The following is a 25,619-nucleotide window of genomic DNA, read 5'->3' as shown; positions in this document are numbered from 1 at the left end:
TAACCATTGCACCACAGCGGTGGTCACAATATAAAAGGCCTACAATGCAAATGATAAAATAATTTTCCTGGAATTCTGCCCACCGTACAGGTGTACACAGAATCAGAAATATAAGTGGCAGATTTTTCACACACAACATAGCTGTCTTATATCTAAAAAATTTTTGTAGCGATAGCTACACTACGCCAGCCACTTCGCGAGGTCAGCGTGGCTGCGAGCTGAGCTGCGGCACCACCGCACCGCCAGCTGCGCACATGCGCGGAGTGACGTCATAGCCCACAGCTGGTGTGTGCGCCGCGCCTCGCCACTGCGCTGATGGCAGAGCAGACACCGCCTGCCTCGTCAGTTGCGCGCATGCACGGAGTGATGTCACAGCACACAGCTGGTGTGCGCGCCGCGCGCCTACATTATGCTAGCATTTTGAGCTTTCAGCGTGGCGGCGCCGTGGCCACCGTGGCAGCTGCCGGCGATGCGGCGCGCCGGCGAAACCGAGTGGGGGTGGAGTGGAGAAGGGGAGAGGGGGTGAGAGAGTGAATCCACGTCCAGGGACGAAGATGAAGAAGGAATGCCCAGCGAAACGCAGCGGCGAAAGACTGACTTTGCAATTCGACTGAACGAGTTCCACTCGGCCAGCTGTAGCTATTGCGTCACTCCAGGTTTAACTGGAGCTGTACCACAGCCATTTTTTTTTATTATCCTCAACACCAACCAAGTCTGCAACGCCAACGTGTTACCTATTTAAAACAGACACACGAGAAATATGATCATAACAATTATGCAGAGCGAGGCACTGTCAACAATTTTTAAGTCGAGTGCACAATAGAAAGGCGTACAGTGGAACAAAGCACTTCATAATTCATTACACAGTTGCTCTGATGATGTCATCTTTGAAGACAATCACCAAATGTCTTGCGCAAAGTTAAAACATCAAAGCTTTGTCTTAGTTTAGCAACAGAAACCAGCATAGCACCTTAGAAAAATGTTAAAAAGACTGCATGGCCATGCACTTTGCTTGAAACACAAGCCTAACCAGCATTATTGATATTAAAAAACTTTCGTACTGCTTCCCTGAACATGTTCAGTACAAATGGTTAATATGACACCTGTGAGAGACAGCAGCACTTGAGCACTGCCAATAAAGGAGAACAGTGAGTAGTTTATGCAACAATAATGTCAAGCTGTGCAGCGAGATTGCCGCCAAATGCCCTGTCCAACAAGCTGCAACTAGCCCTCTTCAAGGAATTGTCATGCTTTTGAGGGAGGAACTGATACATGTGGCTGCTGAGGAAAAGTGTGCTTTGAAGCATTTATTGGCAGTTTTATCAGCTGAAATACGTAGGGGAAAGGCAGCCAGCCATATTTAGTAATGCCATTTTTTTCCCGATTCTCATTCACTACTGACATGAACTGGTACTAAATAGAGTATTTATTCTAATATAAGCCACAAAACTATTTCATTGATTTTGCACGCAAAACTAAGTGTTAGCCAAGAAAGGTTGGCAGTTTTGCTCAAATATGACCACAATTAAAGGAGTAGAGACACCAAACTTTGGTTGTGTTATTTGGAATGATCCAGAAGACATGACAAAACAGGAAACACCATGTTGAATTCGCCTAAGCCCAGTGAATAATTTATAACTGAATTTTTTCGTCTAATGTTTCGTTCATGGTTTCAACAGCCAAATGATCACTATGACGTCACAGACGAGTTGAGGCACCATTGGGGTCATGTGAGGCATAGAAAAATTGCAATGTAATAGCTGTTTTTTTAATCTTTTGTCATCCTGGCTCTTGGTGCAGGCTGGCACAAGAGTTGGAGCGAATTGTACTGCAGTTCCGGTTTACCTGTCACATCTCAACGTTGTGTTAACTTGCCTGTGACATCACAGTCACCGTTTGGCAGTTGAGACTGAAACAATGGAAGAGAAAAAATTGAATTGTAAAATATTTAGCAGACGCAAGCAAATTCCAGATGGTGATTGTGACCATGCCAAAATCTCACACATCACACCGAAGAAAACCGGCCAATAAAAATGTTCCTTGTCAGTAAAATCAATGGATGGAGAGTTCATACAAGTCACCCAAGTGAGAAATCTCCGCAGTTTTAATGCCTTCTCAAGTCTTGATCAGGGCTTCGCGTACTCACTTCTCCGGCACCAAACACTGAACAGACTGAACACTGCCTTAATAATCTTTGAGAGCACTGTTATAACATGCATGCTTAGGGCTCTAACCATCTTGGGGCTCGTGTTCAAGTATGTAGTTGTACTCGCTTTGCTTGAGGTCTGTACAGTGACTGCCTGCAACCTTGATCAAGAAACAAGAGAGATCACCGAAGCTGTAGAGATTATTTGCTCAAATGATTTCATTTCATTTATTTGGGCCCATCTAGCAGCAAATGGAGGGGGGGGGGGGGGGGGGAGGCAATCTGTAGCTTGAGTGGTTAATTCTTGTTTCTTGCATCATTTTCTTCCTCTTTTCTACCAGTGTGCTTTTGTTTCCAGGATACTTGTACATGTGACTGTAGTAGAAGTTAAAGGAGTATAGACACCTAACTTTTGGGTGCATGTTTTCTTCTTTGTAATGATACGTAAGGCAATATTATACATGGATTACCACGTGGTATTCTCCTACAACCGCTAAATATTTTATAATCAAATTTCTTTCTCGTGCTGTTTTGGTTTCAACAACCGAACAATGAATGTGACGTCAAAGTTAATTATACGTCACGTGAGTCCTGAAAAACTTCAATATAATCATTGCTTCTACAATCGTCATTGCAGCTGTTGAGGAACGCTGGCTTCAGCACTGTAGTGAACTAAAACGATGAAGCAGCGATTATATCCCAGTTTTGCCATTCCTCATGTGACATATAACCACACTTCGACGTCACAGCCATTGTTCAACTGTTGAAACCGAAACCAAAACAGCATGATAGAAAAATTCGATTAAAAATTAAAATGTAGCGGTCGTAGGCGAATACCACGTGGTGATTCATGTATAGTAGTATCTTCCGCGTCATTGTAGAGAAGAAAACGCGCCACCAAAATTAGTTGTCTATGCTCTTTTATATCAGCTGGAAGGGGTGCTGTGTCCTGTAGTTCGTGGTCGACTTTTGATGCTTCTCTTTTTGCTCTTCTATCAAATGTTTTCCATGAAACATGGCATAGGATAGGATAGGACACACTTTATTGCTCTAACAAGGTGTTTCGGTCAGACAGAGGTCTTCATCTTCAAGCAGATGTCTCCTTCCGTCTTGCAGAGGTCAGCGCCCCTATTCCAGGGCCCCGCTGAGTTTGGCCGCTCGCTGGGCATGGATGACCAATCCTCTTTGGAGGATTGGGCTGCCGCTGGAGAGCACACTCTCCCACTGCTCCGCACTCGAATTTTCTGAGCCATGGAATGCTTTATTTCTGCCACATTCCCAAGTAACATGGTATAGGGTGGGTGTTGCACCGCACATGGCATACACTGTAAAACTAGTGCACAGTAATACAAGTGAGTGAGTGTAAATCTTCTTTCGACAGTCTTGCCCTATGGAGAGTCAGGAGTCAAGCTTATGGCTAATAAGTGGCACCAAGTAACCAACACACATGCATAACATTTTTAAAAATTAACTTAAAAGCAAAGCCCATATGCATAATCCAGCATTTTATGCATACCTGTGTAAGCATTTTAGTGTTATCTTTTCCTTTCCATGTTACCAGTGCAGTACCGCAGTAGTACATGGCACATACTAACAACTGTATGTCATTTCAAAATGTTTGCCGCATACGATATGAAAAAGCAAGAACCCTAAACCATTATCAAGTGTCAGCAAAGCTAACTCATGTAAAACTTTCATGATGCTGGATAAATTTGATGTAATGTCAGAACTTATAGGCAAATAATATCAATTTCAAGCGGTTGTAATGAGCAACTTTTATGCAAAGCAAGCAAAATCCATACAAAGCATATAGCACAGACTGAACATCTACAGACAAGGCACATCGTGCAATCCTACGAATTTAAAATATTGAAGCCAATACCACAACAATAGTCACGCCATGAAAACAGCCCTCAAAAGGCATCAGTGCTTTCAAAGCAAGGCAACAATGTGGGTGACGCATAGATGGAGACATTTATGCATTACTCTTTGACAGATGTGCAAAGAAATTTAAAATGCAGGTTGCTATGCGCGTCGATACAGCGACCGTAAAAAATTTATGCGCCATGTTGCCTCAATACAGTTCATGCATGAGGGAGCTTTTACAAACAAGCACCCACAGGAAGGAGCATTAGCATGAATAAATGTTCATTACATGACATCTGATGACTGGACCACGGGCGTTCGCAACTTCAGAGACCTGAAGAGCCAGTATTAATATGGTATTTAAGCAAATTATGAAAGTTATCATATAAGACTAATTTCCAGCACTGCAATACTTCAGAACTGAAAAAGTAGATAAAGTCTCCTATTAATATAATTCTGAAGCAACGATGAAAGCGTCAGCAAGATTTTGTTACTGCATGCTGTCAGCAGTTAATTCCGCGGAGCATGATGCAAAAGCGGCCGCGCAAACTTTTTCGTTCTGGCCCTAAAAAACGCGAATGAATTTTTACCGCGCTGGCTTGTTTATTACATCACGTACGACGCGTACAAATTTAAAAAAAAAACTAAGCAAAGGATATCAAAATGAATGTAAACAAGGCCCACTAGAACCGAGTACTGCGTGCCGCTCTCCAAATGGCCAACTGCTGTCGACAGTATCGATCTGCCAGTTTCTACACGCAGCTGAAGACAAGTGCAACTGAAAATTCCTGAAAACTACTGGGAAACAGGCGTAAACTGTGACCTTCAGAATGCACACAATTACGCAGTTACTTTCATTTACACGTGAAGCACGGTCATGCACTGGCTGAAGCAGCGGGTACGTCCCACAACCCCGCCCCGCGCTTCAATCAACCGCTTGAGCATTACGTGCTCAGTCCAGTGCGCAAAGCATAACACATGGAACAGCAGATACTTTCACTGCCGGACGTCGACTACCTCTCGAGCAAATTAAGAGACGGCTATATGTGCGCACAGCGCGCGCACAGTCGGAAACAGGTTTCCGAGAAAGCTGGCAATGCGTGTGTATCAAGTTATCTAGATCACGACGTGAATGTCGCAAGCGCAAGGCAACCTTACTTTCGTTGCTGACATCATTGGAGTGATGTGAAGTGGCGCGGATGCAGCTTCCCACACGAGTTTGGCTGGTTTAGTAGATGTCAGCAGCAACTCCGGTGGCTACGGTGGCCGAGCAGAGCCAGTACAGCACACGCAAAGCGGCCGTGGCTCAGACAGCGCCTAGACGCTTCAAGTTTCCTTCAGGGCTGCCTGTTGAAAATACCGTCGATATAAGCGCAGATATGGTAATTAGCAACGTGCACAAGTAAAATGCAACGTAGACTTCCAACGACACACATCTGCTGAATGCGGTTCATTAGATAGCCACATGCCAACATTGCACCAGGTTTCCACAGCCCCTTGAGCACATCTCATGCATAGCTTGAGGCTATATATTACGCATAATAACTTTAACCAACAATCGAAACCTTATAATAAAGGCGAAAGCCTTACCCGTCCGCCACTTCACTGACTGCACCCGCTACCGCCGCTACTCCCACCACGTTGCGTGAACCGGCCACAGATGGAGCCACCGTAGCGCCGCATTCGCAGTCACCACCAGCAGCACGGTGGCCCCCAGTACTACAGCCGCCTTCATGCCAGTACATATCGCCACATCCTCTCCCTCTCTTTCTTTCCTCTCTCTCATCTTCTTTTTCTTTCTTTCTTTCTTTCTCTCTCTCTCTCGAAATATTGACCATGCCGGCCATGGAGGAAGGAAACAACTCCGGCCGTTCACAAAAGCGCCCCGCTATTCGTGCTCAGTTGTGCACTGCAGTAGCAAGAAGGTAGCTAAAATGCTGTGAAGTCGGTTCGCGCGCTGGAAATAATGTGGGACGTCCGAAATGCTCAAGGCAGAAGCGCAAAACACGCCGCGCACGGCTACTACGCTCAGCCGACGTTCGTGAAGAGTTATTTCTACTTCGGGCGATTTATCTCATCCCATCTCCACAGGACAAGAGAGCGGATGATCGAGTTGATCGAGTGACGGCATGTTCAAAGTCACTGTCTACGCACGCAGGGATGTCGGAGAGTAAATCCGGTTGCCGAACGCACGGCCGGAATGAATGCTCATCTTGCAAAACCTACAAGAAATTCCTGCGCCATATGGTGGCAACCTAGGTCGAGTAGGCGCACGTGTGCGCGCTGTCTGTGCAAACGCCAGACGCGCGCACCACGTGCGCGTTGCCTGCGCTGCACTTCATCCGCTTAATCTCCGTGTCAAAGATGCTGGAAAACAGCTAGCGCTCGCGTTAGTGCACCTAGCTAATTATTATACGATAGCATAAGAAGCCCATTGAGGCGTTTTCCCGCGGCGGTATTATTGTCGCTATCACAGCGATGCGGCGGCTTCTGGGGCAAAGATTTGCCACCGACGCGCACATAGGGTCACGCTAGATTTTCAGGTATACATTAATGAATTTTCAATTTTTTCAGGTGTACCAATAACTTGGAGTTATTGACCAATTCGCTCTCGCCCTACCATAAGCTTGCCGTACCGGTTAGCTCAGTTGGTAGAGCGACTGCTCCAGTGAAGCGGTGGTCCCGGGTTGGAACCCCTGATCAGGACGAATATTTCTTTAACTACGAAGTTTCTGAGAAAGCTGTATAGCTTTCCTTTGTAGCTGTATGGCTAGGCTCGGGTGGATGTCAATGAGTAATTATACTCCCTTATAAGGGCTTTATTACAAATCTACGTACTCCACCTTGGGGGATTCCCCTAAAACGTAGTTGACCAACCTTAATTAATTATTAATTGTTCGCACACACTTACCTGCATATGACATATGATTTGCCATTTTTCAAACTACTCACAGGTGGCTATATATCTGGAACAATTGGAAGTGTTCCTGTATATGCTGCCGTTAATTGAAACATACTCAGTGCATAAGATGAGACGTACGTACGGCTAGAGATGACAAACTGCAGAACTTTTACATTATTTTCCCAATTTTTCTGTGTCTGCTCATATAGACTTACTTTGACAATTTTTTTAACATTTTAGAAGGTATATACGTTATGAAACAAAAGGACATTGTAGGAATATGGGTTATCAAGCAAAAAAATGTTAATGCACGTGCGTATCGCGTGCATATACAGGTATATGCATGGTTCCAGCAGCTGGGTGGTGGTGGTGGTGGTTACAACTTTATTGCCACAAAATGGAAGGGATTAGTTGAGGCTGGGCCGAGTCCAGTATGGCCTCCAGTCGGGGCCGACCTCTTGAGCTCGCATGATGAGGGCCAGCTGCGTTGTTTTTCTTGAACTGGCCAAGAGCTTAATTGTCCCATTCCTCCGCCGAGGGAGCTGGCAAGAGTGTCTGCTGGAGCAGCAGTGTCTGGCAAGTGTGTTTGCTGGAGCAGCAGCTGGGAACGTGCTGATATTATTAAACCATGCAGCACTGCTGGAAACAGTAGATTTCCAGTTAGAAATTATATCCTGGGACATGAAGATGGAGTTTCGTGCCCCAGCTTGATCCTGACGTGAGGGTTTAACACATGTACAGCTACAAAAAACAACAACGTGTAGGTGCACTGAAACCACTGCATTTTAAAGCGAAAGCTTTACTGGCCGCGAACTTGCGATCTCGCCGTGGCGGTGCTCCGAGGAGGCACATTACGTCACAACGAGCGCCTCGCCGCGCCTTTCCTCAAAATCAAACTTTCAATTTTCAGTTTTCTCTTTCTTCTTTCCCTCCCTCCTTTATTCCTTCCTTTACGGCGCGGTTCAGGTGTCCACCGAGATATGTGAGATGGTTACTGTGCCATTTCCTTTCCTCAAAAACCAAACAAAACAAGTGAGCCGACGGCGTTCATAGAGTTCATTGGCGTTGACAACTTTGCAAAGGCCGTTCATTTTCACGAAAGGAAGGGCGCACAAGCGGCTCCGTGGGTCAGTGGAGATCTCGCTTTTATGTACATGGCGTTGGTGTCCAACTGTAAAGCGTGCTTTGATTGCGTTCCGCACACTGGATAGGCAGCGCGCCCTCCCTGCCACCCTGGGAGGTGGCATGCAGTTAATGGTTGATCGCGAGAGATTGGTCACCAAATGAACCCTCTGGCCTAGCTATTGCTGCAGTGCCGCATGTCAGCCACAACGCTGTCTGCGATAATGCATTCAGGCCACATCTCTCTCTCACCACCGCCACATGTATCAAAGCACGAATGAGGCGTCCGCATATCCAGAGAGCCAGTTATGCGCCCTTCCTCTCCTCAAAGCCATCGCCGTCTAGAACATTGTCAACACCAGCGCCAATGAACACAGTGAACGCCGACATCTTTCGCTTTGTATATCCTGGATTAGCTGAGCTAATGCACATTATTTTTTTTTCTATCCAGATCAGAGTGGATTCATGCGCGCGGTGCTAATTGTGTTTGGATTGTTGCTTTTTTTTTGCTTTGCCTTATACTTTAGCGTCCGAGGTAGAGAGAAAGGAATTTTAATGAAAGAAAAGGAGGAGAGATCGGCCGGTGGTAACATGACCCTGGCCTAGCTGCTACTCGACACTAGGGAAATGGGAAGAAAGGGAAAGAGCGAATGAAGGTTGATGATGGCATAATACAATGAGTTTCATGGGGTGATGTCCCCCCACACACACTGGCTGGCACTCGATCGCATCGCGATGATTATACACACGTGAAATTCATGTCTTGAACACACACCGGAACCGCCCTGGTGGCTCAGTGGTTAGGGCGCTCGGCTACTGATCCGGAGTTCCCGGGTTCGAACCCTACCGCGGCGGCTGCGTTTCGATGGAGGCGAAACACTAAGGCGCCCGTGTGCTATAATAATAATAATAATAATAATAATAATAATAATAATAATAATAATAATAATGGTTTTATTTGCGCCTAATGAATACATGGCGCGGGAGAACCGCAGTAAAAGCTGTCACAAGCGACAGCTTGACAAAGCCAGAGGCCCCCCTATACACTTGACAGCATCATAGGCGCAATGAAACGGCATGTCTCATCCAAAAACTAAATAGAACAAAACATGAAAACATCTGCAATTACAATCACTCACAAGAACTACATAAAATTATACAAAAAATGTGGTAGAATGAAGTTAGAAAGCACTTACAAAAGCAATGAAACATTCATGTGCGATGGCAATGAGTTTAGCGAAAGTAACAGATAAATTAAGCACATTTTGCTTCAAATAAAATTCAAAACAAAGTGAATACAGACAAGCGGTACAGTCAGGGTAAACAACAACGTGACAGAGTAAACAGGAATGGCAAGCGAAGTGTCCTAGTACATGTTGAAATACCGGCGGAGTGTTTTGAACGTCACCTTTTCAAGTTGGATATGTTTATGATTTAAATCATTTAGTAACCGGGGTAGTTTATTCTGTATTGTTTGTAGGCCGTATGTTGTGCGAAACGTCCTTACTTTCCAGAGCTCCGTGTGACGTGTCTGGCGTGTAGTAGTGTTTGGTTGTAACCTGGCTAGACGATGTAGAAATGAACTGTTGCTAGCGTTTTCATTCTTAATTGCCTTGCAAAGGATATAATCAAACAGTTTGGTAACAGGAATTATGTTGTATTTGGGAAATAGATGATACGTATGTGAATAAAACGGCAGATTTTCTATTACTCTTACAAACCTTTTCTGCAACTTGTGAAGCTTCTGCAAATTTCCGTAAGTTGTCGTAGACCAAACTAAGTGACAATAATTGAGTCGGGAGGAGAATAAGGTATTATAAAGTAACAGTAAGATTTTTGGTGGTAGTAAATTGCGATTGCGGTATACTAGCCCAATTACTTGTGCTAGCTTAATTAGCATGCTGTCCACGTGGACATCCCATGACATATTCTGCTGAAAGATAACACCTAATGTCTTAATACTGGAAGTTACTTCGAGAGGAGTGGCATTTAAGTAGATAGACTTTTGTATTGTTATGTTTTTGTTTTTACTTCGAAAGAATACGGCTTTTGTTTTGTTTGCATTAATCGTCAGGCTGTTTTTACGTGTCCATTCGTCTAGTTTTATTAATGTTAAATTAGCAGCATCAACAAGGTCGTCGCTAGTTTTACCAGTTAATAATATGCTGGTATCATCCGCGTACATGATAAATTTCACGGTTGCATCAATATTCACAATATCATTCACGTACATATTAAATAAAAAAGGTCCTAATATACTGCCCTGTGGGACCCCTGCTGAAATAGATAATGGGTTAGAACTGTGGTTGTTTATGACGACTATTTGTCTACGAAATTCCAAGTAGGAGCGTATAAGAGATGCGATGTCAGTGCACGTTAAAGATCCCCAGGTGGTCGAAATTATTCCGGAGCCCGCCACTACGGCACCTCTTTCTTCCTTTCTTATTTCACTTCCTCCTTTATCCCTTCCCTTACGGCGCGGTTCAGGTGTCGGCCGATATGTGAGACAGATACTGCGCCACTTCCTTTCCCTAAAAACCAACCAACGCACACCGACGCTAACTGGTGTAGGGGTTCCATGAAAACCCAACTGTGCGCACTCACGCATTATGTCAGATGGAAAAGGCAGAAAGGGGATTGGCTTGGGCCGAATGTGGTGGAGAGGAGGCAGGTGAGGGCTCTGGCCAATTTTCGAATCGACAGGCAGAGACCGTGCATGGTACGTATATGTGGGAGATACCTACAAAGCAATTGATAAATAATAAACGGCGAAACAGTTGTTGGTATTAAAATAATGTTTCATATTAGCTATAGGAGGCAGAAAAGGTATGCCTATACAAATTGAAAATTGTTTTTTTTTAAGAAAGGAAATGGTGCGCAGTATATCTGTCTAGCATCTCGGTGGACACCTGAACCGCGCCGCAAGGAAATTCGGGATAAAGGAGGGAGTGAGAGAAGGAAGGAAGAAAGAGTTCCGTAGTGGAGTGAATTGAATTGGCTGTTTGGGAAAGGAAATGGCGCAGTATCTGTCTCACATCGGCGAACATCTGAACCGTGCCGTAAGGGAAGGGATAAAGGAGGGACTGAGAGAAGAAAGGTAGAGGTGCCGCAGTGGAGGGCTCCGGAATAATTTCGAATCACCTGGGGACCTTTAACGTGCACTGACATCGCACAGCATACGGGCGCCTTTGCATTTCGTCTCCATCGAAACACAGCCGCCGCGGTCGGGTTCGAACCCGGGTACTCCGGCCGGATCAGTAGACGAGCGCCCTAACCACTGAGCCGCCGCGGCGGGTATCCGTAGTGGAGGGCATCGGAATAATTTCGACAACCTGAGGATCTTTAACGTGCACTAGTTGACATATAGCATAGCAGATGGGCACCTTTTGCGTTTCTATCGAAACTACGCGGCTGCCGCTGCCGGGTTCGAAGTGTAGCAGACAAAACGCACCGCAGCAGACGACAACAACGACAACAACAACAACAACAACAACAACAACAACAATAATAACAATAATAATAATAATAATAATAATAATAATAATAATAATAATAATAATAATAATAATAATAATAATAATAATAATAATAATAATAATAATAATAACAGGTTTTGGGGGAAAGGAAATGGCGCAGTATCTGTCTCATATATTATCGTTGGACACCTGAACCGCGCCGTAAGGGAAGGGATAAAGGAGGGAGTGAAGGAAGAAGGAGGTGCCGTAGTGGAGAGCTCCGGAATAATTTCTACCACTTGGGGATCTTTAACGTGCACTGACATCGCACAGCACACGGGCGCCTTAGCGTTTTGCCTCCATAAAAACGCAGCCGCCGCGGTAGGGCGACGACAAATTACCGGTAAAGTCCGCATGCGCATATGGCGCTTGCAGCGCACTCAGCAACAAAAACTAAGCCCACTGCAATATCAAGTTTGTTAGAGTTTCTTTGTTAATTCTGGTTATAATAAAGTATAGCATCACATAGAAAACATGCTATGCGTTGACCTCAAAGAAGTGAACTAAATTTTTTTCTTGTGTTCACTTCAACCTTTTACAATTTCTTTTTCGTGAATATTGGTCTTGATCTAAAAAAATGTGAAATGAGTGACATCAGTTGCAACGCAACGCTATGCAACGCTAGCCACCCTACCACTTCTTTTGACGTCGTATCATAAATCAACAAAGGCGTTTTGAGTGTACTAGTACACTCTAGTATAGACAACGTTTAGGCTAGAAGTGGCTACAAGCGTGTGCCATGCTACAGTGGCTAGAGCCATGCCAATCCACTTGGCGGGTCAGGCAGGTGGTCAGGTGGTTGATTGTAGACGCAGTAACTATTGCTGTTACGAATTAATTGCGCGTGGTAGAGTTGCACTATTATGGTTTACCGTCACAAAAAGTGTTTTAAATTCACAGTGATTTTTGACACAGAGGCAACGCAAACATGACATCAAGTGTTGATTATAGGAACAAAGTTATACTGGCCCCGATGGTTAGAATAGGGACGTTGCCCATGCGACTCCTCGCTTTGCATTACGGAGCCGACCTTGTTTACACAGAGGTACTGCGTTCACCGTGTAGCTGTTCACATGCCCGCGCAGTGGCTTGCCTTATTTGCTCGCACATGACGCTGGTAAAATACCTTGTTTCCAGGCTAATTGACGTGTTTTCTCGTTCAGGAGCTCATCGACTACCGGTTGCTGAAGTGTCAACGCATCGATAATAGTAAGTATGCCTCCACAACTCCGCATTACACTTGCCAGTGCTTTGAGCATTGGAACTCCGCGCTCAATTTTGCACAGCTCGTAGTCTTTGTCAGCTCCAAGTGCACATTAGGTAGCGATCTGCCAGTGAACATGAACTGCACGTTTTGCCAGCGCTTATTCTTCGTTGCACCAGAACATTGTGTCAGTGGTAGTGCTGATTGGGTCCCAATGTAAGACGCATGTGTTTTGTGCGGGTATATCCACGTATGACTATTTACACTTCCGTTTTCTAGAGGTACTGGGTACCATAGACTTTGTCGATGATGATCACCAAATCGTGTTCAGAACATGTGAGAAAGAGAAAGGCCGGAACATCTTGCAGATAGTGAGTATTTGGCGCGCTCGAAATGGCAATACTGTTACGGCTGCAATGTGGTGGAATAGCGAGCACGTTCTAAATCTGAATATTGCTTACTGTCGTCCAGGGAACCTGCAATCCTGAGCGGGCTGTTCAAGTTGCAAAGTTGGTGTAAGTCTAGCACTTTCACTGGACTGGGGGCACCATATGGGAGGTCCTTATTTCTGTTTGTTTAAATAGGAGCAACCAGATTTGTTCATGCATGTCTTGTGATCTGTTGACCATAGTTACAACACAACAGGATACAGCATGAGAGACATAACACAGCACAGCTGTATCCTGTCTATTGCACTGTAACTGTGGTAATCTCAGACCAACTCACCCAAGTAGTTTTTACCTGTTCAATTGTATTGCTGATGCACAACAATCTTTTTCAGTGAGAGAGACGTGGCCGGGATAGATGTGAACATGGGCTGTCCAAAGGAATTTTCCATTAAGGTCCTGTCAGTAGCATGAGAAACTGTTAGGTTGAATGTGGTTGGCAGTTTTAGTGATTTTCCTGATTTTTTGCAGGGTGGAATGGGTGCAGCTCTGCTTACACAAGCTGACAAGGTGAAAGCCATCCTTACAGCCCTTGTTCAAAGCACTGACCTGCCTGTTACATGCAAGATTCGGGTTCTTGATAAGGTACAGTGCCGACATTCAGTGCCTGGAATTTTTTGGATGTCCTTCCTACTATATGCTAGCCCTGTATCACAGATGGAATAAGAGCTTGTAGTTGTACATCTTCCTTTAAAACGCAGAGGAAAGGTGATCTTTCCAGAAGCTAGCAATTTTTATTTTTCACTGTGTATTGTGTAGTTGTTCATCTATATACCTCTTCTACTCACTGATCTCCACTAGGTGGTTGGATGGCCGCATTCCCACTTTCCGAAGGAGGCGCTAGTGAAGCCATCGGAAGTTGGATGGCATGTGCCAAAAGTTCAGTGTCTGCTGTGTATTTAAATGCAAAAAGTTGCGTCTTTTGCCCTTTCGTTCTCAGTTTTTTTGCGTTATTCTCATGTAATGTCTGCTGTTATATCAAAGGAGTAAGCAAGCTGGAAGCGAGAAATGTGAGCATTGTTTGGAGAACCCTGTAATTTCAAAGAAACTGAAGAAAACAGACATAAAAGACCACGTTCTTGTCTGGTTTTTGTCTTCCGAGCGCAAAGGAGCAGTAGTGGAATGACGATTAGGCTAGTTCATCTTAAAACCAAATTTTCTCGTTGCAAAGAAAAGACGAACGATGGTGCAGAAATCCTGACCATCCTGACACTCGAAGAGCCACTCGTTATAGAGCTGTTCAGTTTCAGTATCAAGTTGCAAGTGGCTGATGTCTCGTCTCATCATTGGCGGGTGATGTTTATCACTTTGGGTGTCACTTACCTTCCAGACACGCTTTTAACCTAGCTCCATAGCACAGCCACGTTTCAGCTGCTGTGCAGTGCGAGAGAAATGACTGACGAGAAAGACGAATGCTGCAGCGCGCGTGACAAGTGCTGTTACAAGTCAGCTGCACCAGGCATCACGAATAAAAGCTCATTCAGGCATAATTTGGTGCAGTACGAAACAGTACTTGATACACTCCATCGAAAAAGCAGTGCCATACTTTTGGAGGCGCTAATGTGAACCAGCAGAACACCGTCGGCACCTCACCACATAGTAGCCTCGCCCTCGGTCCATTTCAGTCGAAACATAATTCAGTAAAATGGTCACTGCAAAGTCGGCTTCCTGGTGAAGGTTTCCACCTATTCTTTCTTAAAGCCGCTGCGATGGCTCAATGGTTATGGCGCTCTGCTGCTGTTCCGAAAGACTCGGGTTCAATCCTGGCCGCGGCGGTCGAATTTCAGTGGAGGCGAAATTCTAGAGGCCCGTGTGCTGTGCGATGTCAGTGCATGTTAAAGAACCCCAGGTGGTCGAAATTTCTGGAGCCCTTCACTACAATGTCCCTCATAGCCTGAGTTGCTTTGGAATGTTAAACACCCATAAACCAAACCTATTCTTTCTTAAATTTATCTCCCATTGATGGTGTAACTTGGGGTTAGAGCGTGGGAACGTGCATCACAGTAAAGAACAGAGTTGGTGACACTCGCAACAGGACGACACGGAGCTGAGCAGACAAGGCTTCGTATGTGCTTTGTGTAGCGATGTCCTGTCGTCCGCTCGTGTCGTCTCATTGCATTGCAATGAACCCTTATTTTTTAAACGTCTTTACCGAAGACTTTGCCGGTCTCCTCATGCAGTTGACAGTGCAACAGGTAGGCATTGCCATACAAAAAGAGGAGAACGGTGAAAAGACGAAATGCCAAGTGGAAAAAGAAAACTTAAACTGAAAACCATGCTGAGGTCCGATTTCGTGCACTGCCAAAGGCTGACTTCTGGGTTGAGGCCACTTACTACTTCCGCTGGCTTCACTTTCGGGCACCCAATGCGTCGTCAAGCCTCCTAGTGGAGATCAGTGCTTCTACTAATATGCATGTAGTGTGAGCTGCTCCAGGTGTGTTGAGTTGTGTGGGCATGTTGGGAGACTGGATTTCATTGATACCTGCCTTGTGTGTTCTGTACTGCTTTAGCTTATTTCGGACTTCAGTAAGGCTGGACGGAAATGTAGAATACTGCCAGGTGAACTCTAGTTTCTGTTAGAAAACAATATGATTTGTACTATGGTGGTGTAAATTTGTGCAGTTACTAACGTAAAATAAGATTGGGGATTTTGTCATATATACCCAGATTTTGTCATTGAGTTGAACACAGATTTTCTTTGCTACCACTCTTTCATATATTTGTACAGCTTGAAGAAACACTGGCTTTGGGCAAGTTAATTGAATCTACTGGTGTGAAAGCTATTGCTGTCCATGGACGTACAAAAGAAGAACGACCACAGCATGCTAACAGAAATGCAGTCATTAAGGCCCTGGCTGAGCATGTAGGCATTCCTGTCATCGCCAAGTAAGTTTGGTATAATGCTAAATAATGCTATTTCCAAATAGGCATCGCCTGAATTCTTAATTGCTGTGATGTCACTCCAGGTTTCTGCAATCCATTTGTTCACAGCATCAACATCCACTGCACAGCTCTCACCGCTGACTGCCTTGCTTACAATTTCGAGGCAATTTTTAAAAAGCTGCAGCCAACCAGAGCTACCGCAGATGTCAGGCCTGTTGTAAATATAAAAGCAAAGTTCATTGCATTCTGTTCAGTCATGGGGCCGAACAGGAACGTTCTGTGATCAGACGTCGAGAAACCACTTGTACACAGGCGCCCAAATTTCATACGCAGCTATGCAGACTGGTCTGGTGCCTGTACATCTCATCCACTCCGCTGTCAGCTAAATAGAAAAAAAAAAATCTGAGAAGACACTGTTTGCATAAGAACATGTGCAGCAAACTTCACTATGAGGATGCAGATGCAAGGAGTGAGCAGGCCACCTCTTGGGGTGCCAAGGCATGGCTTTGGAGCACCCTTTCTTCTAGGGTTGTCTCCTGGGATCAAATCCTGGGTTCAGTGGGTACATTTCAATGGAGGAAAAAAGCAAAGTTTGGGATGGCAGTACACCTTAAAGAATCACAGGTGGTCAAAATAAATCTGGAGCCCATGTGCAGCTTCAGGGCGTTTAACCTGGACTGTTCAGCCTCATCATAAACATTCCCAAATCAACATATCTTCCTTGCTCTTGCACTGAAAGCAGTGAACAGGCATCTAAAACTTTTTTTTTCTGAATAAAAGGTAGTGCTCTGATAATGTACAATCAGAGAAAAGAGTGCATGTTTTGGCCATTTGCAGTGGAGGATCTGGAGAAATCACCTGCTATGAAGACATTGATCGTTTTCGCCAGGCCACTGGGGCTTCCTCGGTGATGCTGGCTCGTCAGGCAGAGAACAACTGCTCCATATTCAGGAAAGAAGGCAAGAAACCCATAGACGACGTCATAGAACAGTACCTTGCCTATGTAAGAGTGCTTCTACTGTTATGTCATGTTTCATGATGGTGACACGCAAGATGTGTTACTCGTCCCTACAACTGCATTTCTATTTCTCAACAGGCAATCGAATATGACAACAGGGCAACAAATACCAAGTATTGTGTTCAGCAAATGCTTGGCTCTCTCCAGGAAAGTGACAGAGGCAAAGCACTCTTGGCCAGCCAACAAATGGAGGAGATATGGTATTAGTTTCCTCGGTAAACTGTTGTTGATGCTCTGTGTATGCATTCTTCACAATGCCTATATTGCAGTGTACTTTGGAATATGGAAGACAAGCATGCCTCCAGACAGCTAAAGCTCCAGGCAAGGGCAAAGGCTATGAGGGAACTTAGCAATGGTGACAATTCAGAGCCAGTGCTGAAGAAGTGCAAAGTTGGAGACGAAGAAGTGTGGCAGATGGAAGCAAAGTTTGTCAGGTATGCAGTGTTTGCAGTATTGTAAGTGGAGGTACTTACGTTTGCTTCCTTGTGTGCACCAGAAATATGTTTGGAATGGCAAATCTCCCAAAGACTGTGCTGATCAATTGGACACGGAAGAACAATTATCCGCATCCAGTCTACAAAACAGTAAGTTATTGTAGTAGGATACAAGTCAAGAAGGCAGCGGCGAATACCCTTCAAAGGAGGCCCTATAGCCAATGGTGTTGACTGTCATGGCTTTGTGGTTAATCCCATTTGCCAATCACCTGCGATTTCACGATATACTACTACATACACGGACAACTTTTTGTGGCAATGCAGCAGAGGCTAGGCAAGAAAGAAAAGGAGACTGTCCTTTGTCCCCGTGTTGTGCACCTGTGTAGTGGGCTCGTCAGCACTAGCAACCCTGCACCCTTTCTCCCAACTTCCTTCCGTCATCCTTCCGCACTCCTAGCCAGAACAACAAACAACCCACTCCCCATGGCACGGGGACAAAGGACAGTCTCCTTCCCTTTCCTCCCTAGCCTCTGCTTTATTGCAGCTGTGATGCCATGAGAACCGGTCGACGCCATTGGCTGGAGGGCCTCTTTTGAGGGGCATTCACCTCTGCATTCCCGACTTGTATCCAGCTATAAACCCATTTGAAGTTGGGTGTATGTTAAGTGATCATTTGATTTCAGGAATCAATGGAGAAGAGCTTCCGCTCTGTTGTATTGGTCAATCGGAAAAGATATTCCAGTACATACCTGTGAGTAAGAGAATTGTTTACATTAGGAACAGCAGTCTGTGGCTAATATGTTATATGGGTTCTCATTTTTGTGGAAAAAATTGTGCACCATTTGTTACAAAATTTGGATGAGACTTGTGTCATGGCTTACATATAATTTATAAATTAGGTTGCTGCAAAAAAATACTTGGGGGCTTGGCTATGCAGGGAATAAATTCTGCATCACGTCTTAAACGGCACTGGTGAGCAAACATGCTCAAGTAGGAAAAACTGCGGAGAGGTCTGTTTTTACTAAAATTACAAATATTGTAGCTGAAATGTACCTGTTTTAGTGCATAGCTTTCTAACAGAATAATAACCACCAGTTTTTCAATTAAAGCCCTCACCAGGTGGGAAGGTGATTGGAAGTTGACATTAAAAACAAGCCCAATGAGCTAGTGACACCTTTTTTTTTTTTACACAGTTTACAGCAACATTTCACTTCGCTTAGGGAGCTGCCGCAGTGGCTCAGTGGTTATGGCGCTCGGCTGCTGACCCAAAAGACACAGGTTTGATCTCGGCCGCCGACGGTCGCATTTCTATGGAGACGAAATGCTAATGGCCCATGTACTGTGCAATGTCAGTGCACATTAAAGAACCCCAGGTGGCTGAAATTTCCGGAGCCCTTCACTACGGCATCCCTCATAGCCCGAATCGCTTTGGGACGTTAAACCCCCATAAACAATGAACCAAACTTTCTTCAGGAAACTTTCAGAGTGATGCTCCCCAATATTGTCATTTGATGCTCTACTTGGCTACTTGCTAAACGCTGTCCTGCTTAAGGATGTACAATAAAACCTCAATAATTTTACCTCCGTTTAGTTGTCAATTTGGATAATTCAAACAGCCAGCATGATACCGGCCAACAGCCGTGCAAATCTATGCGTGGGGCGCTCTTTAAACCAGACTGGCTCACGACGTGCAGCCACATCGAGGTGTGACCGGCATGGTGACTGAAAGTTGCCCTCCCCAAGCCTGAATTGTGCAGTCGGAGGGCCCATCCCCGAAAAAAGTGCGGTCACATAGTCTTGGTTTTGCTTTTCTGAGCTCCGCACATAGCCAGTCAGTCGTGCGCTATGCCGCAGTTTCGGACATCAGTTGCTACGTTGCTGGAGAGTTTCCCTCACTTCCGTCCGCATGGTTCGCTCCCCGATCGCAGTTCATGTGATGGAGCCTCCTCAAATGCGACAATGCCATTTGCAAAGAGGCTGCATTGCTGCGTGCATCAGGCCGCGGAGGCCTTCACCATTTGGGAGCAGTTGACGGAACTGTAAAAAATCTTTACAGCTCAGTTTTCAACTTGGAAGCAGACTCCCTAGCCCTGGTCTTCACTACTATGATGCAGATAGTTTTTTTGCTTTTTCTTATGCTTTTTCCGGTCCCTTGAAGTCTGAATTAATGAGCTTTTACTGTACTCGTAGCAGGCCGACATTTGGTAGATGCACTCTGTAGTTATTTCAAATACATGGCACCCCTGGCATGTGGCATGCCAGTTGGCTTTTCATGGCTCACGAACCAAATTGCCTAAAGGAGTTGACAACAGTGGCAGGCTGATGTTTTTTGCACTGATGGAAGTTATTCAACAAAAAGGTGGAAAATACAATCAGTGCTGCACTCAGCCTAGTTTTTAGTTTCATTTCACTCTCCCAGCAGTGTGACTGCAGAAGCATGCAAGTTGGGTAGCCAGTCTTCTGCAAATCATTCCTTGTCTAAAAAGCGTGTCTTCAGTGGAATAAATTACAAACTAGCCAAAACTTGCACATTATGGACAGAAGGATGAATTATTACATGTGTATACCAGGTGTAGCACTGTAGGTTATCAAGCTCATGCCCAAAAAGCATCCTGCAGCACAGTTCCTCTGAATGGCTTTAATAAAACTTTGATGTGTTTTAATGCATACATTTTGCTTTATCTTGAACTTGGTGGCTTCGACTGCTTGATATAACCCTGAGATAAACAAGTGAATATAAGTCATAAAAACGAGGCTATGCTATTGGTTAGTTGTTGCAAGTACAACAGTGTGAACCTTGTTAAAGTTTGTGTGTATGCTCACTGTATGTTACCAAGGCATTTTTGTGTTGGTTCTTAGCAGTGACCTTGTAAGACAAGTCACATGTGTCCATTGGAACAATGGCTACTTAATAAACTTTTGTGAACCGTGCAGCATTTTATTTTAGTTCTGTTTGCTCTCACAGCATGGTAACGACGGTTATTTTAACGAGTTTTATCACAGCATAGCATAACCAAGCATGGGTCTATGCTTGCGTAGATACAAGTTCTGCCTCCACTTTATTGATACCTGTAAAGTGTTGCAAGAATGCTGGGCAAAATTTTTTGTATGGGGAGTTTTGATTGGGGAGATGCTCGTGGGCAACATACTGTACTGAAATTCACATTTTTGCAGAATTGACTCCACCATAATTTCTTGTGCCTTGTTTATCTCATACATTCGAACCAAGTGGTACAGCCATTTCTGTTGAGTTTTTGTGACTGATGCACTCTGTGAATGCCTTGCAGCGAGAAGAACAAGAAGTATGCTGAGCAGGCTACTGCGCTTGTGGCCCTCTATGCCCTTGGGCTGATTGACAGCTCTAAAATCAAGGGAAACACTGCAGGCATGCCAGTTGAATAAATATAGAACCAACGTTTTTCTGCAGAGTATGTATATTCTGTGGAAATAATTTGAAATACACAACAAGCTATTTCGGACAGCTGCCAGTACGGCAGCCACCAAAAAGGAAAATCTAAAACTCCGGTTTGCCACACCTCTGCAACATTCTGAAATTTTAAACGGCAGTGGCAGGGATAAAACAAGGTACTAGAACACTACATTGTGTATACAACAGATCTACAAAAATGAAAGCTCAAAAATGCAAGTTGTCAAGGCCTGACAAAAGCACAAAATCCACTATTCTTTCTTAGAATGAGTGTTCGCATTTGTCAGGGCTTGATCTGCCCCAAAATGGCCAAACATGTTTGACTGGTATAGCAGGTAAATGAACATTGGCTAGCACGGAACAGACTCCTCATGGCAGAATTAATGCCCTCAGTTGCTGCTTGCGAAGATAAACTGATCAAGCTGCAGCATATCAGAAAGTAAAACCAAACTGTTGCAATTGCACTGGTTTTGGCACTGGTGCTTTCTTGGAAGCTAACAACTAATTGCACGTGTTATCCTGCAATTGAAATACGCCGCAGCTGTTGTGAAACGTTAGCACAAATTTCAGCACTACACCATGTGCCTACCATTCCAACATCCAGCAGGTATAACAGCTGTTAACGGTCTGCAAGACTAGCATGTACTTGCCCTTTCATTACAGTATTTCAGAATGCTGCCATGGTTAGTCATACCTTTCAAACAAATGCCCAGTAGTACAGTATACTACACATGCAGTGATGCATTCTATGAGAAAATTAAGTACTACCTGCAGCACATGCAATGACATTTCTGAAAATTCTGCAAATCTGGACAGCTTAGTTTCTAAATAAAAGCCGTTTACATGCAATAGAAACAATCCTGAGCAACAATTTTTAAATTAGCTTTGCTTTCTACTCTGTGTGACATCTTGTATGGAAACGCCACCCTCTGTATGCTACAACATGCTTGCATTTTCAGATCTTAAAACTTTTCCGCACCACGCTTAAATACTGTCTCATGAGAGCAAGGTATATGACCTAGACAGTCCAGTGTACATTACTATTCTGTTTTTCTCATCTTTCATAGCAGACTTCTGGCAGAACTTCATAAATGTAAAGAATTAAGCCAAAAAAAAGTTTGCAGCATTTGTAACAGACAGAAATTTCACAAAGCATACACTGCACATCAGTGACTTGATCCATAAATATTCATGCATACCATTCTTGCAACTGTGTGAATATACAAGCTTCTCCTTCAGCTTTAGTGAGCCTTTGTCTTGTTTCAGAAAATTACTTCACATAAAAAAAGCATGAAAGCAATGCACTTGCCAGCATGGTCAAAATGCATGTACCACACAGACTATCATTACCACCCATTTCTTTCATGAACCCGAGGTGGTGCAGCAGTTCTGTCGGGCATGAAGACAAATTCTATTGAGAAAGCAGTGCTGATAAAAAGTGGACTGAAACAGCAGACAGCACCTAACTGCAGCTGGCCTTGCAACGAAGTATGCATGCATGATTTGTGCATTTGTCGTGTACTACTAGAGTGAGAACTGGCCACACTGCAGAGGTGTTATACACAGTATTTTTTCAATGCATTCGATGGATATGTAGTGGCTTTGTTTTGGGAAAGAGTAGTTTGAAAACTGTGCAAGCTAAGGGCCTGTTTTCATGCAAGGCGGAGTGCCAGTGGCTCATATATATATATACATTGTCTCATTCGTATCCTCTTGTGTACAGGTGCCCACAAAAGTTTTCGGAACGTGGAAATTGTGGAAAAGCTCGACGGTTTGCCCACCTAAGCGTCCCCGCACTTCCCCGGGTGCCCTGCACAGTGCGCCCCTCAAAGATGGGCAACATCTCTTACAAATGAAAAAATTGAGTTTTTGGCGAGACTTTCACGTTTTGAAAACTTCTGTAGGCACCCATACGTAACACTGGAAGGGTACGGCACAGATGCAATGACTTGTGCGCTAGTATTTTAATGTGTAGGTAGCAGATTTTCTTCATTTGCTGTTTCAATTGCAACATGATGCACTTCCTGCTGCTGAACAGTATCACTGTGCCAGAAACATTGATCACATGCTGAATTATGCGTGGTGTTTATGTAGCTGATCTGCCATTTCTTGCGACTTGAAATTTATTCGCTGTTCACAATGAGACATGCCATAGTTCACTGCTGGCTTTAAGTGCCTTGTGCACTGTCGCTAAACTGTCATCTACAAACTCTTTATGGTTTTCATCAAATGAGTGCTGCTACCTATACATTGAATGCATTAAATAATATTGTGCACACCACCTGCTGCACACTAGAGCTAGTTCTAAAGTGGTCACACACATACACGCATGCTCCTTACCCGATTTATAAATGCCACAGGCACAGGGTAGGAACACAAAAATAAAGTTTACGAACACCATCTTGCCCGTTCAAGACAAACTGCCATCAGAAAGCAAAACAGAAGTAATAGCAATGAATGCATCTTTGTTCTGATCACATCAACACCAACCATTTCTTATCCTTGGCTTCAATAAAACCACTGTATAGCTTGCTACGGCGACTCCAGGTATCACTTGTGTTAAAAAAAATCCAATGAATTAACATGAAAAAAATTGGAACAATAGTAAAGACGACGTAAGAATGCTGCATTATGTTGTAGTATATCATTTTGGTTTTACACAATAAGATCACAGTGCGAGATGGCAAGGTGGTGCATGCACAATAAGCTTGCCCTGTGTGCTGCTACCCTGCACATATTACGTCTGCCCTTCATAATCAAGGCCACCTGCAAGTTAGGTTTGCACCTGTTCCTCTTTTCTTAAGCTTGCAAAAATGCTTTACCTTATTGAAATCCCTTCCTTTTTTTGCTGTTCCATTTGTTTTCCGTAACAGCCACCTTCTGGCCATGAAACAAATATCACATTATAAAGTTTTCCCAACTCAATGCTTTTAGGGTCTGCAGCCATAGAAACAAGGTGTCAAGTGAACAATTGCTCATTTTATGCAAGATGCCCTTGCTCTCACAAAGTTTAAAAAAATAAAAGCTTTTCGACACTGCTGCTGCTTTCCTGTACCTTGTTTGTACATGACTGTGTGCCACAGTCATTATTGTAAAAGGAACACCAAAAATGGCAAATGAACAAAGTAAAACTAAACAAGAATCCACCAAGTAGAGGACAACCATTTAGACTTGTAGACTGGCAGTCCGGGAGCTGCTACCAGAAACACCGGTGCTGCAGCACAGTGACGATGAGGATGATCACACTGACTGTAGCCATGAACCCATCATAGCAGTTTTCAAGGGCTTTCTGGGCAATGATTCAAGGCCATTGAGTGTGTTGCTGTTTCCAGGAGCTGGCTCCATGTCTTCAAAAGCCAGGTTAGTCGCCATCAACAACTGCAAGAAAACAGCAAAACAGAAAGGCAAGCTGCAATGATAGCAGATTCCTCACTTGCTGGTGTGATGGAAAAAAATGAATGCTATTTTTATGGAGGTGGCGGGTAGCATTCGATCCTGCAGCAGACTCTGCAGCACAAGTAACATATTATATTTTAATATGTATATATTTAAAGATTGAAACAGTACTCTTATAAACGCTCTCAAATTTTTTTTTTTATGGTCAAACAAAATGAAGCTGGGAGTCCAAGATGACTCTGCAACAGAAACATTTTTTCCCCAGAACAATTCTTTTGATCACTTGATGCACATGAGATTGTTTCCAGGACTGGAATATGTAATGTGCATGCCCTTAAACACGGCATGCAATGCATGCAATACAATTGCATGCCCGTAAAATTAAATTGAGCAAAAATGCAGGTCCAGCTAGAAAAAAATCTTTCACTGAAAAACACAATAGTGACCTTGCCACACCTTTGGGACTGTTGCATCACTTTTCTGCTAATACACGCTTGTTTGCCTTTTCACGCATTCGTGCACAACAGCACCTATGTGCATTGCCATGCTACAAGGTTTACTGCTGTTCTACCATTCCACTCGTTAACGTGAAGACAGCGCTGCTGTTCAACAGAAATTTTCTTCACATCAGAAGACACAATGAAGACAGCATAAGCGCTAATAAGAAACTATGAACGAAAAAATCATTGATGCAGATAACAACCAAGTTATGCACGCAGATGTGTGGTCATGTGGTGGGATGTGCCAACAGTATTTAAGTTTCAGTGCCAAACATCACTTCACCAGTTTTAAGAGATTTTCAGTGCCAAATTAAAGTCGAATTCTTCACTTAACAGGTAATATCGGGCCTGGTTCTCTACATACCTGATCCCATGCTTGACTATCAGTCGAAGGCAATACCTTTTAACCTATAATTCCCTACTAATAACTGTCAACAGACTCCTTAATTTCAAACTTAAAAAAAAAAAATTGGTAAATGAAAAGGCAGTGCTATTTATCAGTTCCTTCAGTTGTACACTTGGCAAGCCTAAGTAAAACCATCTTGTACAAGACAGCAAGTAGATTTGAGAGCAGAGGCGATGAAATTCCCGACAGTACAAACTTGAACAAGCGGCGTAAGGAAAGCCACATGCTGCTGACCAACATTTCTGCAAGATGACTTGCCTATGAATCTACAAATGTGGCAGTTATTGGCAGGGGTTTACAGGCCCTTCCTTCACACCAAGGAAGGATCTATGAGGTGGTGAGGGTGTTGTGTAG

General features: G+C 44.1%; 3 protein-coding genes across 5 annotated transcripts in view; 1 reads left to right on the top strand and 2 right to left on the bottom strand.

Annotated features, from left to right (window-relative positions):
• Positions 1-5,727, bottom strand: part of LOC144113591 (vesicle-fusing ATPase 2-like) — a 42,594-nt gene extending 36,867 nt beyond the window's left edge. Inside the window, exons 1-2 of the mRNA XM_077646757.1 lie at positions 5,603-5,727; positions 5,171-5,359 (exon numbers count right to left, since the gene is read on the bottom strand). Coding sequence (XP_077502883.1) covers positions 5,171-5,188 — 18 coding nt within the window. The 5' untranslated portion in view covers positions 5,189-5,359; positions 5,603-5,727. The remainder of the gene's footprint in view (positions 1-5,170; positions 5,360-5,602) is intronic.
• A 6,577-nt stretch (positions 5,728-12,304) lies between these two features.
• On the top strand, positions 12,305-23,496 carry Dus2 (Dihydrouridine synthase 2). 3 transcript variants are annotated; one of them, XM_077646754.1, is made up of 13 exons: positions 12,305-12,596; positions 12,715-12,760; positions 13,035-13,126; positions 13,227-13,270; positions 13,537-13,597; positions 13,673-13,786; positions 15,930-16,087; positions 16,922-17,087; positions 17,181-17,302; positions 17,372-17,536; positions 17,599-17,686; positions 18,220-18,287; positions 22,687-23,496. In XM_077646754.1, the coding sequence occupies exons 1-13, from the start codon at positions 12,480-12,482 to the stop codon at positions 22,817-22,819; spliced, it is 1,374 nt and encodes a 457-aa protein (XP_077502880.1). In that variant the 5' UTR covers positions 12,305-12,479; the 3' UTR covers positions 22,820-23,496. The 3 variants fall into 3 exon arrangements, with proteins under 3 accessions (XP_077502880.1, XP_077502881.1, XP_077502882.1); XM_077646755.1 differs by lacking the exon at positions 22,687-23,496 and adding an exon at positions 20,824-20,954; XM_077646756.1 differs by lacking the exon at positions 22,687-23,496 and adding an exon at positions 18,730-18,925.
• A 152-nt stretch (positions 23,497-23,648) lies between these two features.
• LOC144113588 (low-density lipoprotein receptor-related protein 2-like) overlaps positions 23,649-25,619 on the bottom strand; it is a 53,642-nt gene continuing 51,671 nt past the window's right edge. The window contains exon 21 of the mRNA XM_077646753.1: positions 23,649-24,341. Within this exon, the coding sequence (XP_077502879.1) occupies positions 24,204-24,341 (138 nt within the window). The 3' untranslated portion in view covers positions 23,649-24,203. The remainder of the gene's footprint in view (positions 24,342-25,619) is intronic.

This window comes from Amblyomma americanum, chromosome 1 (genome assembly GCF_052857255.1).
Source record: "Amblyomma americanum isolate KBUSLIRL-KWMA chromosome 1, ASM5285725v1, whole genome shotgun sequence".
Taxonomy (NCBI): domain Eukaryota; kingdom Metazoa; phylum Arthropoda; class Arachnida; order Ixodida; family Ixodidae; genus Amblyomma; species Amblyomma americanum.
This window is presented reverse-complemented; position numbering and strand designations above follow the sequence as displayed.

Excerpts from the sequence above, each read along its gene's own strand:
- Dus2 (XM_077646754.1), top strand. The coding sequence starts at position 12,480 with ATGACATCAAGTGTTGATTATAGGAACAAAGTTATACTGGCCCCGATG. Across the intron at positions 12,597-12,714 it reads CCGACCTTGTTTACACAGAG|GAGCTCATCGACTACCGGTT; the intron begins GTACTGCGTTCA and ends TTTCTCGTTCAG. Across the intron at positions 17,303-17,371 it reads CAACAAATGGAGGAGATATG|TGTACTTTGGAATATGGAAG; the intron begins GTATTAGTTTCC and ends CCTATATTGCAG.